Source organism: Trichechus manatus, unplaced genomic scaffold (genome assembly GCF_000243295.1).
Source record: "Trichechus manatus latirostris isolate Lorelei unplaced genomic scaffold, TriManLat1.0 scaffold00277, whole genome shotgun sequence".
Classification (NCBI taxonomy): domain Eukaryota; kingdom Metazoa; phylum Chordata; class Mammalia; order Sirenia; family Trichechidae; genus Trichechus; species Trichechus manatus.
In genome coordinates this window covers 2,047,238-2,061,141 of record NW_004444213.1, presented here as the reverse complement: position 1 = coordinate 2,061,141, position 13,904 = coordinate 2,047,238, and the positions used below count along the sequence as shown (strand labels likewise).

At 45.1% G+C, this 13,904-nt stretch overlaps 1 protein-coding gene across 1 annotated transcript in view; it reads left to right on the top strand.

The window, feature by feature from the left end:
- Nucleotides 1–11,420, top strand: part of LOC101355317 (UDP-glucuronosyltransferase 1-6) — a 26,699-nt gene extending 15,279 nt beyond the window's left edge. Inside the window, exons 3-4 of the mRNA XM_012559593.1 lie at nt 6,301–7,059; nt 11,394–11,420. Coding sequence (XP_012415047.1) covers nt 6,301–7,059; nt 11,394–11,420 — 786 coding nt within the window. The remainder of the gene's footprint in view (nt 1–6,300; nt 7,060–11,393) is intronic.
- Nucleotides 11,421–13,904: the final 2,484 nt, after the last annotated feature.

Here is a 13,904-nt window from a genome sequence, read left to right as displayed (position 1 = left end):
TTGCAGGATATATTATTCTTGGCTGGCAATTTTTTTCTTTCAAGGTTTTATATATGTCATCCCATTGCCTTCTTGCCTGCATGGTTTCTGCCGAATAATGTGAACTTCGTCTTATTGTTTCTCATCTGTATGTGACTTGTTTTTCTCAAGCTGCTCTCAGGATTCTTTGTTTATCTTTGGTTTTGGCGAGTGTGATTATGATATGCCTTGGTGATTTCCTTTTGGTGTCTATCTTATATGGGGTTCATTGAGCTTTTTGGATGGCTAGCTTTTCATCTTTCGTGATACTGGGGAAGTTTTCTGTCAGCAGTTCTTCAATGATCTTCTCTGTGTTTTCTGTTTTCTCCCCCTTGTCTGGAACTCTGATCACTTGCAAATTTTTGCTTTTGATTGTATCCCATATAATTCTCAGGGTCTCTTCTTTTTTCTTCATTATTTTTTCTGAGTTTTCCTCAAACAGAGTTGTATCCAAGTGTTTGTCTTCAATTTCGTTGATCCTGTCTCTACAGTTTCAAATCTGCTCTTCAGCCCTTTTATGACAGTATCCATTTTTGAAATCTTTTTGTTTATCTTTTGGATTTGTAATTGTTGTTTTTGTATGATTTCTGTTGTGAATTTATTTTGGCATTTTGTTCCTGCATTATTTTCCTGAATTCTTCTGTTTTTTTGTCTGTATTTTCCATGACTTTGTCTGCCTTTTCCATGAATTTGTCTATTTTTCTTCATTTTTGTCTGCTTTTTGCTTCAATTCTTGGATAATTCTGAGTATTAGAGATTTGAATTCCCTATCGGTTAGGTCTAGTACCTTTTCTTCTACTGGAAAGTCATTTGGTGTTTTATTTTGGACACCTACTGGAACCATCCTGTCCTGTTCTGGTAAATGTTTGATATTGTCTGCTGTCTTTGGGGCATTCAGTAGTTATTTTTCTTGTTTACTGATTTTAGATTTGTTTGTTTCATCCTTTTTTTTTTTTTTTTTTTTGGCTATGTCTGAGAAGGTGGGCTGTGTGTTCTTTGTTGTTTGTTCATCTTTGGGCGTGATACTTTTCGCATCCTTCTCCAATTGGCAGTCAGTTGCTCAGATACAGTACAGCAAGGCAGGTCTAGCTGAAGAGGATTTACTGGGATGGGTTGTTTGTGGCACTTACTACAGCCACCAGGGAGGGCCAGTAATCAGTGCAGGGCAGGTTCCAGTAGGCTGTGCCTATGCTGCTTGGTGATGTGATGTTTAGCGCACGGTGCAAGTAGGCAGGATGGAGGGGGGAGATTGTGATGTGTGAGCTAAGATGGGTATGGGAGAGAGGAGAGAGAGAAGAGAGGAACAGGAGCCAAAAATATACAAACAAACAAAAAAGAGTGCTAGGGGAGCTTGCCATTGGAGTGGAGAGATGAGAGACTATGAAATGGAGAAAAACAAGAAGGAGAAGAAGAAAAAAAAAGAAAAGAAAAGAAATGAAAAAATAAAAATTGGAAAGAGAAAAGAAAAGCTCCCAAGGATCCCACTGGTGCAGCTACAACGTCTGTGGAAGTTGCTCCCAGGCGTTGAAGTACAGCCTGGCTAGAAGGCGTAAAGGCGTCACTCAGGGCCAGGTATTCAGGGGACAGGAAGAGAAGGAAGCTATAGAGAGACAAGAAACTGAGTAATGAAGAAAGACAAAAGAGGGGAAAGAAAACAAAACAAATTAAAAAAAAAGAACAAGAAAACCCCCCCAAAAAAACAGAAGGAAAAAAAAAAACCATAAAAAAAGAAATGCCCTTAGGGATCTCTCTGTGCGTTTCTGCAAACTGAGGGTGTAGGTCCCAAGCCGAGCAGTTCCGCCCGGCTAGAATGGGCTCCCAATTCAAGAAAAGAAAGAACAAACAAACAAACAATTTGAAACAAACAAACAAAAAAGCCCCGGGATCCCACCAGCGTGGCAGGATGGACCAGGAAGCAGTTTCACATTCGAGCGGAGTTTCACAGCCTTTCAGGAAGATGCAAAGATGGTGCACGGGGCCAGGTATTTGAGAGAAAGGAGGGGGAGGTGGTGAGAGGTAAGGAAGAAATCAAAAGAAGCAGAAAAAAGCAACACCAGCAGCCAATAAATGGCACTCAGGGAGTTGACCAGTGTGGGCTGGTGGAATCCAAACAGCTGGTGCTTCCCGGCCAAAAGACTGGCCGCAGGAAGCAGAGGAGGCTGAGTGGGGGAGAAGAAGGGTGGGAGGTGGGAAAGTGTATATTGCTGGTTACTGGTTGTTCTGTTTCCTGCTGGAAGCTCCGTGAAGCTGCTTTCTCATACCCCCTGTTCGCTGGTCTCTGATAGGAGTCCAAGATGGCAGATCCGTGCTGCATTAGCTGATAGGGGACCTCTGCATGTATCTCTCCTTGCTCTCTGTTCTCTGTCAGTTTGTTATTCCATTTGGTGCTTGGCTGAGTTCTTTATCTCTTCATTTGATGCTTAGGGTTTCGGGGTTGCTGTTTTCTCTGTATGGCTTAGTTTTTCAGATCTTTGCTGTGGAGGGATGGCATGGTGCTTCTACCTAGAGTGCCATGTTGCCTGGAAGTAGGTTTTGCCCATTTTTTAATTGAATTGTTGGTCTTTTCATTCTTTAGTTGTGGAAGATCTCTATATAGTCCAAATACAAGTCCTTTATCAAATATATGACATATATATTTTCTCCCATTGTGTGGGTTGTCTTTTCAGTCTCTGATAGTGTTCTTTGATGAGCAAAGCTTTTTATCTTTTGCTGACTTACCTCCCTGCTGTCCACTTCCCACTTCTGAAAACCAGTCATACCTGGTCCCCTTTGTTCTGAGGCAGCCATATCTGGGCACCCCTAGTCACAGGCTCCCCCCTGTGCATAGGGAACTGCAGAGTAGGGGCTGACTGGGGCAGGAAGGGTGGAAGCAGATCTTCTTGTGTTCCTGAAAAATGCAGAGTGGAAACTCCAGGACAGAACCCAAGGCTCCTACCTGCCTGCCAGGATTTCTGCCATTTCATGTTCAAAGACCCATTGCTGTTGAGTCAATTTCAACTCATAGTGACCCTATCGGACAGAATAGAACTCCTCCATAGGGTTTCCAAGGCTGTCATCTTTACAGAAGCAGACTGCCACATCGTTCTCCCTTGGATTGGCTTGTGGGTTTGAACTGCCAACGTTTTGGTTAGCAGCTGAGCAGTTAACCATTGCACCACCAGGGCTCCTTTAACTTCATGTATGCTTCTCTTTTTAGGTGCAAATTTGTAGTCAAAGGGACAAATATTAACTTTGAGAGTATCAAAAAGCTGATGTCTTCACTTCCCACTGCCCTCTCTCCTTTTGACTTTCCTTCTGTAACCAGCTGTCCCTTTTCCTGCCCCACCTGAGTCTGCCCACCTGTTCTACTCCACCTGCCTGCCCTGTGGCATTCAAGAACTTGACTGAGGCATTGAATGGGGGAGAAAAAGCAAGGCAATGAGCATGCCTTTTAAAAGTGTCCGTTCACCATTCTCACGTTTGACAAATGCCCGGGTGTAGAAGTGGACAGACTTCCAGAACTATTTATGTTTTAGGAGGAGCAGCTTCCTTCAGAGTGTGGGTTTGCATGAAGGTGCCTCCCAGGTGTGGGTCTCCGTCCATGCCAAGATCTTGGATTAAACGTGGATTTGTTGTTAGTTGCTTTCATGGTGACTCTACTTGTGCACAGTAGAACTGCTCTGTAGAGTTTTCAAGGCTGTGGCCTTTCGGAAGCAGATCGCCAGGCCTGTCTTCCTAGGTGCTTCTGGGTATGTTCAAACTGGCAACTTTTTGACTAATAGTTGAGTGCTTAACCATTTGTAGCACCTGGAGACTCCAAGGAAGTAAATTTATTGTACCCAGTTCTGGAGGCTAGAAGTCAGAAATCAGGGTGTCAGTCATGTCGATTCCTTCTGAGGCTCTGAGGGAAAATCTGTTCCATGCCTCTTTCCCAGTCTGGTAAAGTTGGTGATCTTTGGCATTTCTTGGCTTGTGGATCATTCCAGTCTCTGCCTCTGTCATCTCATGGACGTTTTCCCTCTGTGTGTGTGTCTCTGTCTCTTCTCTTCTTTCATAAGGGCACCAGCCATATTGGATGAGGACCCACCCTACTCCAGTATGACATCATGTTAACTTAACTGGTAACATCTCTAATGATCCCATTTCCAAACGAGGTCATGCTCACAGGTACAGGGTTTAGGAGTTCAACTTAACTTTTTTGGGGGCACAATTCAGTCCATAATAATGATCATGGAAAAACAATAGCACAGCTTACCATTGTTGAGCTGGCCTATATGGCAGGAAAACAGCCCTGGTGACACAATGGTTAAGCACTCAGCTGCTAACCAAAAGTCAGTTGTTCTAACCCACCAGCCACTCCATGGGAGAAAGATGTGGCAGTCTGCTTCTGTAAAGATTACAGCCTTGGAAACCCTATGGGGTCGTTCTATTCTGTCAGATAGGGTCACTATGAGTCGGAATCCACTTGACGGCAACAGATTTAGGGTCTTGCTGATGTCTAGACCGGGACTAGGATGCTGCCACTTTCCAGCCCAGATCCCTGTGAGCAGGACACTCTGCAGGCGCCCCTCCCCAGGAAGGAGCCCTGGAATCCTGCAGCCAGCTGACACTGAGTAGTCTTTTCACACCTTGAACACAGCATTTGCATCTTGGTTGCATCCCTGGGGCCTTCCCTGTGGCTCCTTAAGCCCTGTTCCTCGAGCTTCTTCTCCTTCCATTCCAGGAAGTATGTTTCCTTCTCCAAGTTATCTGCTTAGGACAGCTCCTGGAGTGCCAGCTCGGCCATGAGGCTGTGCAGCTGGTGTGTGACTAGCTCTGGGCGAGTCTGTACCAGAATTGTAAGAACCACCTTTCACTTAGACAGCCTGCTTTCCACAGCCACCACCCTCTTGGGCCACCCTCAGCCACGAGGTGAGCAGGTAGGACATAGGTCACCCACCCTCCCTGTCTTTAACCCTGCGACTTACCCACCATTTGTAATTTCTACACCTTCTCCCCTCTGTTATTTTCTCAGCCTCCTCTTCTGTTCCCATTCACTGCTCGTCTCTCCCTCCCTTTCTCCTCTGTCTCTCTCTCTCCCTCTCAATCTCTTTCTCTCTTATCTTCCTCCCCCAAGCTCTTTCTCATTCATCTCTCCCTCTCCATCTCCCTGCCACACTCCTCCTTGGCCCCCCACTTCAGTTTCCCAGGGCAGGGCTGGCTCATTGAGTTGGTTTTTAGGAACGACTTTTTGGCTAACCAAAGGGCCTTTCAGTTCATACCTGACATGTGCAGAGTAGAACTGCTCCATAGGATTTTCAAGGCTGTGACTTCAGAAGAAGATCACCAGGTCTCTCCGGACACCTTTGGGTGGGTTCAAACTGCCAACCCTCTGGCTAGTAGTTGAATACTTAATCATTTGCACCACCTAGGGACAACTTCCATAAAGATTAAAGCCAAGAAAACCCTATGGAGCTTAGTTCTTTCTACTCTGTGACACATGCGGTCCCTGTGAGTCAGAACTGACTCAACAGCAATTAACAATAACAACAGAGGGTATATCTGTGAGGAGTAGACTTGGCTGCAGGTAACGGAAATCCTACCAACAGCAATGGTTTATGCAAGACGAGTATGGGTGGGAAGTTCTAGCCGACTTCTTCCATCCACTCCTCATGCCTCAGCCCACGTTTCAATCTCTCCCTTGTTGTGATCACCAGAACTTGAGGTGTGTGACACCATTGTGTAGTCTTGAATCTGTTAAGATAACTCTTCCTTTTCACTCTGAGAAATTTGGTAAGAAAGTTGATATGTAGTGATAGCTGTTCACTTGCAGACATCACTGATGAGGTGGATTCTGGGGAGCTCAGGATGTAGCATAGCAGTAGACCTCCGGAGACCTTCCCAATGTGTTGTCAAACTGCCACGCTTCCTCCTTGGAGAGGCAGAGACAGATGATAGTGACAAAGAGAAAAACAAAGCTAGAAGTTCAGGCGCAAGCTGCTAAGGGACCTCATTGGTCCAAGCTAGCTGGGTGCTTAGAAACAGTTAAATATTAATTATTGTTTCTTTCATATCAAAGGGCAAAATTCAGAGCAAGGGAGAGGTAGGCTGGGTTTGGGACGAATACTGGTTAGTTTAGGGAAGATCATTAGGAAGCCTGTGGTTTAGGCAGTGTAAATGATTCAACATCATCGTTGTTATTTTACTTTCACCCCCTCCAGCATGGCCTGCCTTCTGCAAGCATTTCAGAGGGCTTCTGCTGGGGTTTTCTTGTTAGCACTTTGGAGTGTGATTGGAGGTGAGAAGCTGCTGGTTGTTCCTCAGGATGGAAGCCACTGGCTTAGTATGAAGGAGATAGTTGAGCTTCTCAGCAAGAGGGGGCATGACATTGTGGTGGTGGTGCCAGAAGTTAATTTGCTTCTGAGGGAATCCAAATACTACACAAGAAAAGTCTATCCAGTGCCATACCCAGAGGAAGAACTGAAGGACCGTTTCCGCTCTTTTGGAAATGGCCATTTTGCTGAGAGATCTTACCTGAGCACCCCTCAGATGGAGTACAGGAATAACATGATTGTTGTCAACATGTTCTTCACCAACTGCGAGAGCCTCCTGAAGGACTCGGAGACCCTGCAGTTCCTCAGGGAGAGTAAGTTCGATGCCCTTTTCACAGACCCAGCCTTGCCCTGTGGTGTGATCCTGGCTGAGTACCTGGGCCTGCCCTCTGTGTATCTCTTCCGGGGCTTCCCGTGTGCCTTGGAGTACAAGTTCAGTGGAAGCCCAAGCCCTGTGTCCTATATTCCCAGGTACTATACTCAGTTCTCTGACCAGATGACTTTCCGCCAACGGGTGGCCAACTTCCTTGCTGATTTGTTGGAGACCCCTCTGCTTTACCTTTTGTTTTCAAAGTACCAAAATCTCACTTCAAATCTCCTCAAGAGAGATGTGGACTTAGTCACATTATATCAGAAGGTCTCCATTTGGCTGTTAAGGTATGACTTCGTGTTCGAGTACCCCAGGCCAGTCATGCCCAACATGGTCTTCATTGGAGGGACCAGCTGCAAGAAGGTGGGACGCCTAGTTCAGGTTGGTGGTTTTACCTATTTTTGTTTGCCCTGTTTCTTAGAATGTAGGCAGAAATCATTCATATGTACTCTGTCTCCCCTCACTCAGTCAGCCTCTCCAGTCCATCTAGGAGGGCTGCCTGAAGAAATGGCAGCTTTCCTTTCAATAAAGGGGAAAGGGGCTGCAGGTGGGGAGTAGAGGGGGTGGTAAGACATCTGAGGCTGAGTTGATGCAGAGGATTTAAATGAAGACAGGGCTGGTGCTAGGTTGTCTGAGGAGAGACTCAGAATCATAGAATGAGCCTACACGTCCTGTTGAGGAGACAGAGGGAAAGCTTGCCCAAGGGGTCAAGAGCTGGGAGGACAGTCCTGGTTCAAATGCATTCTTGCAACTCTGTCCCCTGCAGTTTTCCTGGGCCCTAAGCCAGAGGTCAACAAACTACAGCCTGTGGGCCAAATCTGGCCAGAGGCCTGGTTTTGAAAGACCCAGAGCTAAGAATGGTTTTTACATTTTTAAAGGGATATTAAACAACAAGAAACACAAACAATATAGGAAAGAAACATATGTGGTCTTCAAAGCCTATATAGCTTTTATCTGGCTTTTTGGAGAAAAAGTTTGCTGATTCCTGACCTAAAGTTCCCAGAGTTACTTTGGAAAATGAAAATGTGTGTGTGTGTGTGTATGTGTATATTTGAGTATTTACAGATATGAAAGGCTTCAGACCACTGCCTGTCTTTAAGACCAGAATTCTCTTTTTCACTGCATTTTTCACCAGAGAAAAAGCCTTAAATGCCCCAAACACCATTACCCCCCTTCTTTAATATTTGCTAATTTCTTTCTTAACAAGTTGGATAATTGGCTGTAGTACCGTGTAAAGAGAGTGGCAGTGATGATCGGCAGAACTGGGCTGGTTCTAAGGAAAAAGGGTCTTGAAACAGAAACCTCTTATGTCAGAAAGGAAGGTGCCCTGGTGGTGCAGTGGTTAAGAACTCAACTGCTAAGTAAAAGGTTGAAAGTTCGAACCCACCTGCTTCTCCGTAGTCTTGGAAACTCTATGGGATAGTTCCACTCTGTCCTATGAAGATGCTCTGAGATGGAATTGACTCGATGGGTTTGGTTTTGGGTTTTTCAGGAAAATTCAACTAAAGATGTTAATAAGCAAAAGTGTCATAAGAAACATTTTTCTTAAGATGGAAAAAAATCATTCATTGTACCTTGGTACTATCCATCCTATTTTTGAAAACAAAACAAAAACCTAACAACAACAAAAAAGGCCTGCTTGGTAATGAATGTGTTTGTGAGATTAGAATCCCTATTATAACTTATTAATGAAGACATAGAAATCATCCTCAACACTTATGAGAAATAGATCTATCTATAACTATATTTACTCTCTCTCTATATGGTTGATCTTCATTATTTACAGACTTCATATCTGCAAATTTACCTACTCTCTAAAATATATTCCTAACCCCCAAGTCAATACTCTTGCCACCTTTGTGGTCATTCGCACACATGTCCAGAGTGGTGAAAACTTTGAGTCACCTGATGTACACGTTCCTAGCCAAAGACAAACGAGGTGACGCTGTCTATTCTTGTTTATATTCTCTTCCTGTAAACAAGTGTCCTTTTGGCTGTCTATTCAGTGCCAAGTCTTTTGCATTTTTGTGCTCTTTGTTGGTGATTTCACTTTTTAAAATGGCCCCAGTGGTAATGCTGAAGTGCTTTTAGGTAAGCTTCATTCAGGTATGAGTAAGTGCTGTTAGTCATGAGTTCAATGGTAATGAATAAATGAAATCTATTAATAAGGTGTCTTTAAACAGAAACACACTAAAACAAGGTTGTTCATTGATCATTTGATGAAAATGTGTGATCAGAGGCTTGCAGGAACCTAACACTATATTTCTCCTTGGAGCAATGGTTCAATGAAACCATTGAGAGCCGGGACTCAGTGGGACTGCCTTGTTTTTCTGGGTCTCGTGAGTTTTCTGCCTTTGACAGGGTGCAACTTAGCACTTTTCTATCACTCTCTATTAGTGGACAATATTTGAAGTTTCCTTCTCTGACAGGTTTTGCCTTACATAGTGTCTTAGGTGCTGGTACAACAGAAACATCACAAGTGGATGGCTTCAACAAAGAGAAATTCATTCTCTCAAAGTTCAGGATGCTGGAAGTCCGAATTCAGGGCACCAGCTCCCAGGGAAGGCTTTCTGTCTCTGTTGGTTCTGGGGGAAGGTCCATGTTATCAATCTGCCACTGGTCTAAGAGAGTTTCAGCACAGGTACCCCAGGACAAAAGGACATGTTCTGCTCCTGGCTCTGTTTTCTTGGTGGTAGGAGGTCCCTCTCCTCTTTGCTGGATTCTCTCTTTTATATCTGATAAGAGATTAACTGAAGACGCAAACTAATCCTGTAGATTGAGTCCTGCCTCATTAACATAACTGTCTCTAAGACTACCTTATTCACACCATAAAACCCATTGCTGTTGAGTGGATTCCAACTCACAGCGATCCTATAGGACAGAGTAGAACTGTCCCATGGGGTTTCCAAGGAATGGCTGGTGTATTTGAACTTCCGATCTTTTGGTTAGCAGCCAAATGCTTAACCACTATATCACCAGGGCTCCCATTAACGTCATAGAGGTTAGGACCTACTATACAGAGGAAAATCACATCAGATCACAAAAAGGTGGACAACCACACAATACTGGGAATCATGGCCTAACCAAGTTGACACATATTTCTGGGGGACACAGTTCAATTCATGACACATAGGTTCTAGCCTTTTGCAGGTTTTTATTGTGTGTGTGTGTGTGTGTGTGTGTGTATAAGCCTGGTGCTGAAGTGGTTAAGCTAACTGAAAGGTTGGCAGTTGAACCTACACAGAGGCTTCGTGGCAGAAGAGAACTTGCCATCTGCTCCCGTAAAGATTATGGCCTAGGATACCCTATGTGGCAGTTCTACTCCGTCACGTGGGGTCACTATGAGTCAAAAATTGACTCAATGGCACCCAACAACATCAATAACAAAAGATACAGAGTTAGAGATAGATATGTCAATGAGGGGTATTCAAACATATTGAAAAACCAGACTGTAGTAATTGCACTTTATCTGGAGCTTACCTGGGTTTGTATCTCAATTTTCATCCCAGAATGTCCCTGTAGAGAGGCTTCTACATTACAACATGTAATTATTAATTTGTACTTATAATTATTAGGAGTTAAATGACAGTCATCAGAATCTGATTTCTTTGGTCAATCAAACTGTTCCAACACTATGAAGAAAATGTGCAAAGCCTTTCAAAGGCCATAGCTTGGTGGACGTTCCTTGTATGATGCCGTGAACCACTGTCTAGGGAAGGCCTTTCTTGGTGGGGCCTCCTTGCTCACAGCTTCACCAAGTGAGAGGATACAATAATCACTTCTCTTATGCCCACGTGAGAGGGCCTCTGACCACAAATTACCTGCCTCCTTTCCCATGGGGGACTTGGCCACTTGGGGGCTCCCTGGTTATTTCTGGAGCCCCTCGTGCATGCTCACACACTGTCTGGCAGCTACTCTTCCCCCTCTGTCCAAGGGGCCTGTGGAGAAGCCCCTTACTGCCTGACTAGTGGTTCCCACTGTGAGTACCTCAGAGTTTGGGTCATGGGGGCTTCCCCAGACCTTCTGAAGCCACTTACCTGGCCCTGTCAAGGGCCTCCTCTCCAGCCCTGTGTCCCCCTTTGCCAACTGGTCCCGAAGCCATTCTGCCGCTGCCTTGTCAATCTTTCTGTCTGTTCTCTGGTCCTGACTTCTCCCCAGAATCTCATACAGTCTCTCCTGGAAAAAGCCTTTATTTTTAGGCCCTGTGTCATGGATTGAATTCTGTCCCCCCAAAATATCTGTCAACTTGTGTAGGTCATGATTCCCAGTATTGTATGACTGTCTATCATTTTGTCATCTGATGTGATTTCCCTATGTGCTGTAAATCCTATTTCTATGATGTAATGAGATGGATTAGTGGCAGTTACATTGATGAGATCTACAAGATTATATAGTGTCTTCAGCCAATGTCTTTTGAGATAGAAAAGACAAGTGAGCAGAGAGATATGGGGACCTCATAACACCAAGAGAGCAGCACTGGGAGCAGAGCGCATCCTTTGGACCTGAGGTTCCTACGCGGAGATGCTCCCAGACCAAGGGAAGACTGAAGACAAAGACCTTTCTTCAGAGCCAACAGAGAGAGAAAGCCTTCCCCTGGAGCCAGCGCCCTACTGGACTGTGAGAGAATAAACTTCTCTTTGTTAAAGCCATCCACTTGTGGTATTTCTGTTAGGGCAGCACTAGATGACTAAGACACCCTGCCGGTCTGCCCACAGAGGCTCAAATCCTGGCCAGGGGCCTGAGCGTCGAGTCATCCTACTTATTTCTCGGTTGAGTTCTGTCTTTCCCACAGTAACCTCATTTGCTATTGGGAGCCTCAAATCTCAAACATCTCCATTTCAGAAGAGAGTTTAGCTTTACATTTCATTAGTGGAAGGACCATTGGAGGGTTTGTCTCAGAACAAAGAATTGAAAATGAAGCCTGGTTTTTTGGCACTAGGCATAGGCATATCTAAGGTATGGCAAGCATGGCACGTGCCCTGGGCGTCACTTGAGGAGGGGTGGGGGCACCACTGAGGAGTTTTTAACCACCATCCTGGTTTCCATCGTCAGCTGTGAGAGATCATTGAGCAATTTAAAACTAATTGCCATAGGCGCTATTTCCTTAGATATGATGCTGCTAGCAATGCAGGGAATTGCTCAAGGTTTTGAACAGTTTTGAAAGGACTCTTCCTGCTGGTATTGTACTGACCTTGAAGCTGAGTTCTGGCTGGCACTTTCTCTGAGAACAAGCACATCCTCTCAGCTCAGCCTGCTCTGTGGGAGGGGGCAATGAGCAGAGCTGTGTCTATGAAAAATAGTGCCTACGGCAAGCTCTGATATTGCACCCCTGTCCAAGCCTCAGACACGCATCTTTTAGATAACTTTACCATAATATCAACCCCAAAACGCAAGCTAAGCCCGTTAATCTTTTGCTTAACACATCATGGCACTACGTGAAAATTCCAACTACACTTCCCTTGCTTTCACTGATGAAAACTGGCCTATGATGTGTTCATTTTTTTCCCAGTTTCTTCTCTTTTTATACTCAACAGAATAAGGTCACACAGTCTGCCTTGACCCATAAAACCCAAACCTGCCATCAAGATGATTCTGACTCATAGCGACCCCACAGGGTTTCTGAGGCTATAAATCTCTAGGAAAGCAGACTGCCACATCTTTCTCTAGTAGAGCCACCAGTGGTTTTGAACTGCAGACCTTTCGGTTAGCAGTCAATCACTTTAACCACTGCACTACCAGGGTTCCTTCCTTGACCCATGGAGGCTTTCAGATACAAAGGTATTAGTCTTACCTTGCTGAATGATCTCTCACTGCTGGCGATGGAAACTGCGATGGGTAATAGAGACTATTCAGTGGTGCCCTTCAAGTGGTCCTCTGGGCATGTGCCATACATGCTGCACCTTAGATAGGCCTCTAGAATATCTAAGCAATGAGCTCAAGCCCAAGCAATGGCGGGAAGGGCCAGCTTTCCACTCCCCTGCTGGCCCCAGAGCTCCCCCTTGTCCCCATGACCTTAGTAGAGCAAGAGCTCAGGATACGAGCTAAGAGTTGGATTTGAACCCAGCTGTGTGGAGGCTGGGGCATGTTGTTCATGTCTGAGTGTTCGTTGCTCCATCTGTGAAATGGGAACACTCAACAGTCCTGGTGGGTGTCAGGTAAGCTCAAGTTCACGGAGGAACTTTGAAAATCATAAACATAACACTAATGTGACAAGGTCATTTTAGGGTATAATAATTGGATGGAGGCCCTCAGACGTAATTTAGTCCAACTTTCTCATTTCAATGAACAAACGGAGGCCTCTGGGTCAGTTGAGTGAACTGCCTGAGGCCGCAGGTGCAGCCCAGGACAGAGGAGGATGAAACCCAGTCCTTTTCACCCTCCCACCCTAAGCTCACGTTTTGGCTCTGCACTATTTGTCTCATTATACAAGGACTGGAAAAAAACAGCGAAAAGAAGGGATGAAAGGAGGCTGAATGAGGAGTCTGTGGATGTGACTAGCCTTCTCCCAGCCATGTGGTCTTGGGCCTCAGTTTCCTTATCCGCACAATGGGGCTGATGAAGTCTGCCTTTCCACCTCACAGGGTTGTTTGAGCATCAAATGGGGCAACAAAGAGCATGTGAAAGTGCTTTGTAGACTGTTAGGACCAAATTTGTCCTATGCTTCTCTTTATTGGAGCCTAGCTCAATACAAGCTGGAACTTTCTCTCTGTGAGTTTTCTCTCTGTGATAAAATCATCCTGGATTTCTTGCGACATTCTTTAGTGAGCAGTTTTCAGAAGCCCAACGCTGTTGAGTTGATTCCTACTCATAGTGAACCTACAGGACAGAGTAGAACTGCCCCAAAGATTTACAAGGCTGTAATCTTTATGGAAGTAGACTGGTACATCTTTCTTCCACGGAGCAGCTGTTAGGTTCCAACTGCCAACCTTTCAGTTAGCAGCCAAATGCTTGACCACACTGCCACCAGGCTCCTTAGTTTTCAGAAGACTAGATCCCAATTCCTCAAGGCTAGCCCTTCTGTTCTTGTTTCCTCCTCTTGTGTTCTAGAATCACCTAGATCAGTGATTCCCAACTGGGGGTGATTCCCCCCCACCGGAGGTAATGTCTGAAGACATTTCTGGTGTCACAGTTAGGGTTTGCTACTGTCAACTAGTAGGTAGAGGTCAGGGATGCTGCCAAACAGCCTACAATGCCCAGGACATACCTTAACCCTGCAGCAAAAAATT